This window comes from Austrofundulus limnaeus, unplaced genomic scaffold (genome assembly GCF_001266775.1).
Source record: "Austrofundulus limnaeus strain Quisiro unplaced genomic scaffold, Austrofundulus_limnaeus-1.0 Scaffold2100, whole genome shotgun sequence".
In the NCBI taxonomy this organism is placed as follows: domain Eukaryota; kingdom Metazoa; phylum Chordata; class Actinopteri; order Cyprinodontiformes; family Rivulidae; genus Austrofundulus; species Austrofundulus limnaeus.
The window spans coordinates 1-752 of NW_013954502.1; the positions used below are offsets into that span (position 1 = coordinate 1).

General features: G+C 40.3%; 1 protein-coding gene across 2 annotated transcripts in view; it reads left to right on the top strand.

Moving 5' to 3' along the window:
• The first annotated feature begins 92 nt into the window (after positions 1-92).
• Positions 93-752, top strand: part of LOC106537036 (kelch domain-containing protein 1) — a 5,910-nt gene continuing 5,250 nt past the window's right edge. The window contains exons 1-2 of one of the 2 annotated variants that reach the window (XM_014034403.1): positions 93-174; positions 413-548. In XM_014034403.1, coding sequence (XP_013889857.1) covers positions 441-548 — 108 coding nt within the window. In that variant the 5' untranslated portion in view covers positions 93-174; positions 413-440. Of the gene's footprint in view, positions 175-391; positions 549-752 lie in introns of those variants that run through there. The other variant, XM_014034402.1, reaches the window with a different exon arrangement.

A 752-nucleotide genomic window follows, 5' to 3' on the forward strand; every position in this document is an offset into this window, starting at 1 on the left:
GTTTAAAAGCATGCTTCTGTACTATTTTATTAGACATACAACACGCAGTTTGGATATTTTATGTGAAAGTAGAACCGGAAGTAGTATTTTATTTTGTAGGAGTGTTTACACAGCTCAGCTCAGGGCGGCGCGCAGCCGCGCAAACCCCGGCTGGAAGTGTGCTGTAGTCTGTGGGTATGTATAGTTTGTTTTTTTCCCCCCTGTGACTTTTACTCTAATTTGTTCATATGTTTACAGTGTCGCCTTTAATTTTGCTCTGTTTCATATTTATTTCACATCACTTATGTCTAAAAAACCAGTTGCCATTTTGTGTCAGTGGCAGTGCTCTTACTGTGAAAGTCAACTCAGCTGCTTAAAACGAGGACGTTAATCTTAATAAAAAAATTAAATGAATATGTATGAATGTAAAAAGGCCAGTCTTCCTGTTCCGTGAGACCGTCATGGAGCTCGCATTAGAGCGGCACTGCTCGGAGCTGGTGGCCCAGGAGAGGAGCGGACACACGGCTGTGGTGCTGGACAACCTTCTGTATGTGTGGGGAGGATACACGGTGAGGACCAAGACACTAACATGTCCCCAGACCTGCTGTGCGACCACTGTACAGGCATACACAGCTACTATATGTAGTGGTCTTTGGTTTTTCTTATAAATTACTCAGTAATTATACACATATATAGGACATTTTTTTCGCAATGAAGCAAAAATAATAATAACCATATAGCAATAAAACTAAGTTACTTTATATAATAATAAT